General features: G+C 54.5%; 1 protein-coding gene across 1 annotated transcript in view; it reads right to left on the bottom strand.

Moving 5' to 3' along the window:
- Window positions 1-1235: 1235 nt before the first annotated feature.
- The window catches only part of LOC123977523 (E3 ubiquitin-protein ligase TRIM50-like), an 8503-nt gene continuing 7889 nt past the window's right edge, over window positions 1236-1849 (bottom strand). Inside the window, exons 10-11 of the mRNA XM_046060268.1 lie at window positions 1371-1668; window positions 1236-1250 (exon numbers count right to left, since the gene is read on the bottom strand). Coding sequence (XP_045916224.1) covers window positions 1236-1250; window positions 1371-1668 — 313 coding nt within the window. The remainder of the gene's footprint in view (window positions 1251-1370; window positions 1669-1849) is intronic.

Below are 1849 nucleotides of genomic sequence, written 5' to 3'. Positions count from 1 at the left end.
CAGGAGGTGCTCCCTGTGGGGATGCAGGAGGACCGGGAGCTGTCGTCTCCTCAATCTTTCACTTGTTGGGTTTCTGGGTCTGGGGGAGGAGGTGCTCCCTGTGAGGCTGGGGCAGGAGGTGCTCCCTGTGGGGATGCAGGAGGACCGGGAGCTGTCGTCTCCTCACTCTTTCACTTGTTGGGTTTCTGGGTCTGGGGGAGGAGGTGCTCCTTGTGAGGCTGGGGCGGGAGGTGCTCCCTGTTGGGATGCAGGAGGACCAGGAGCTGTCGTCTCCTCACTCTTTCACTTGTTGGGTTTCTGGGTCTGGGGGAGGAGGTGCTCCTTGTGAGGCTGGGGCGGGAGGTGCTCCCTGTTGGGATGCAGGAGGACCAGGAGCTGTCGTCTCCTCAATCTTTCACTTGTTGGGTTTCTGGGTCTGGGGGAGGAGGTGCTCCTTGTGAGGCTGGGGCAGGAGGTGCTCCCTGTGGGGATGCAGGAGGACCAGAGGCTCTTTGTTGTCTCCTCGCTCGTGCCAGCACACGTCCAGCAGGGGGTAGACCTTCCCCTGAACCTCCAGCCTGAAGCTGTAGATGAAGCCCAGCTCGTCAGGACTGTCACTGTTAAAGAAGGTCAGACATCTGCCTTGGTAGTCCAAGAAGAGTCCCACCCGGCGGGGGGGACATGACAGCGGCAGGACTACCCTGGGGGAAGTGAAGGCTTCGTAAACCCCGTCCTTCAGTCCAATCAGCCACACTCCACAATCTGGATTCTTCACCAGCTTGGCCTTACGATTGGTCGTTCCTTTGATCAAGCCAAGGCGCCATTTCGGTTTGTTTCCAACTTCCACCTGGGCCAGGGACAGAAGCAGAGCGCCTGTAAACACGTATGTACTGTAAAAACACGAGAACAAAACATCGTCGTTCAGCTGCACCCGTGAACACGTTCTCGTCCCAGGGCGTCTCAGAGGATGCTGAAGGGTACCTTAAATGCAGATGCTTTGTCAGGCTTTCTCAAAGTGTTGGTATTTGGCGCCCTGGGGTGAGATCGGGCAGGTGAATCCTGGTACCCTACACTAACGGCACTGCTTACCTCCCAGTAGTGTTTCCCAGAGGAGAAGCCTCGGTTGGCCAGGACACAGTAGCTGTAACTGAACCTCTCAGGATTATCAGGGAGCCTCCGCAGCAGAGCCCCACAGGACACCAGCGTGTCCCCACCAATGAGCTCTAACATTGGGTGAGCCGTCTGAGGATCCAGCTTCAACGGCTCTGGAGCTGGACGAAGAGAATAATATGTAATCAACAGGGAGAGACAAACACAGATAAATAAACAGACGGACAGATAAACAAACGAACAGATAAATAGGAAGGGTACAGGTACTGGTACAGGCATACATACTCGTACAGGTAAAGGCAGAAATAGAGGTTCAGGTATATGTACAGGTACATGTACAGGTAGAAGTAGAGGTACAAGTACAAGTAGAGGTTCAAGTACAGGTACAGGTAGAGATCCAGGTACAGGTAGAGGCAAAAAGAGGTACGAGTACAGGTGTCAAGTGTACCTGGCAGGACTTTTCGGTGTAATCTTTTCCACACCGTGAGTTTGATGTCGCTGTGGTTGAAACCTGGTCTGAAGTTCAGAGAGCTGAAGATTCTCTCCTCCTTCAGCTGGAGCTCCTGGATTGCTCTGAACCTGGGAGGAGGAGGGGAGGAGAGGAGGGGAGGAGAAGAGGAGGGGAAGAGAGGAGAAGAGAAGGAGGGAAGGAGAGGAGGGGAGGGGGAGAGGGGGCGAGGAGAGGAGCTGTGTATCATTGATTGTATTCTCATCCAGTGAGTTTATTTGCAACAGGTTGAGCTGTTTCTTACCTCGGAGC

This window comes from Micropterus dolomieu, linkage group LG10, assembly GCF_021292245.1.
Source record: "Micropterus dolomieu isolate WLL.071019.BEF.003 ecotype Adirondacks linkage group LG10, ASM2129224v1, whole genome shotgun sequence".
NCBI lineage: Eukaryota > Metazoa > Chordata > Actinopteri > Centrarchiformes > Centrarchidae > Micropterus > Micropterus dolomieu.
The sequence above is the reverse complement of the archived record's forward strand: the minus strand, read 5'-3'. Positions and strand labels throughout refer to the sequence as shown.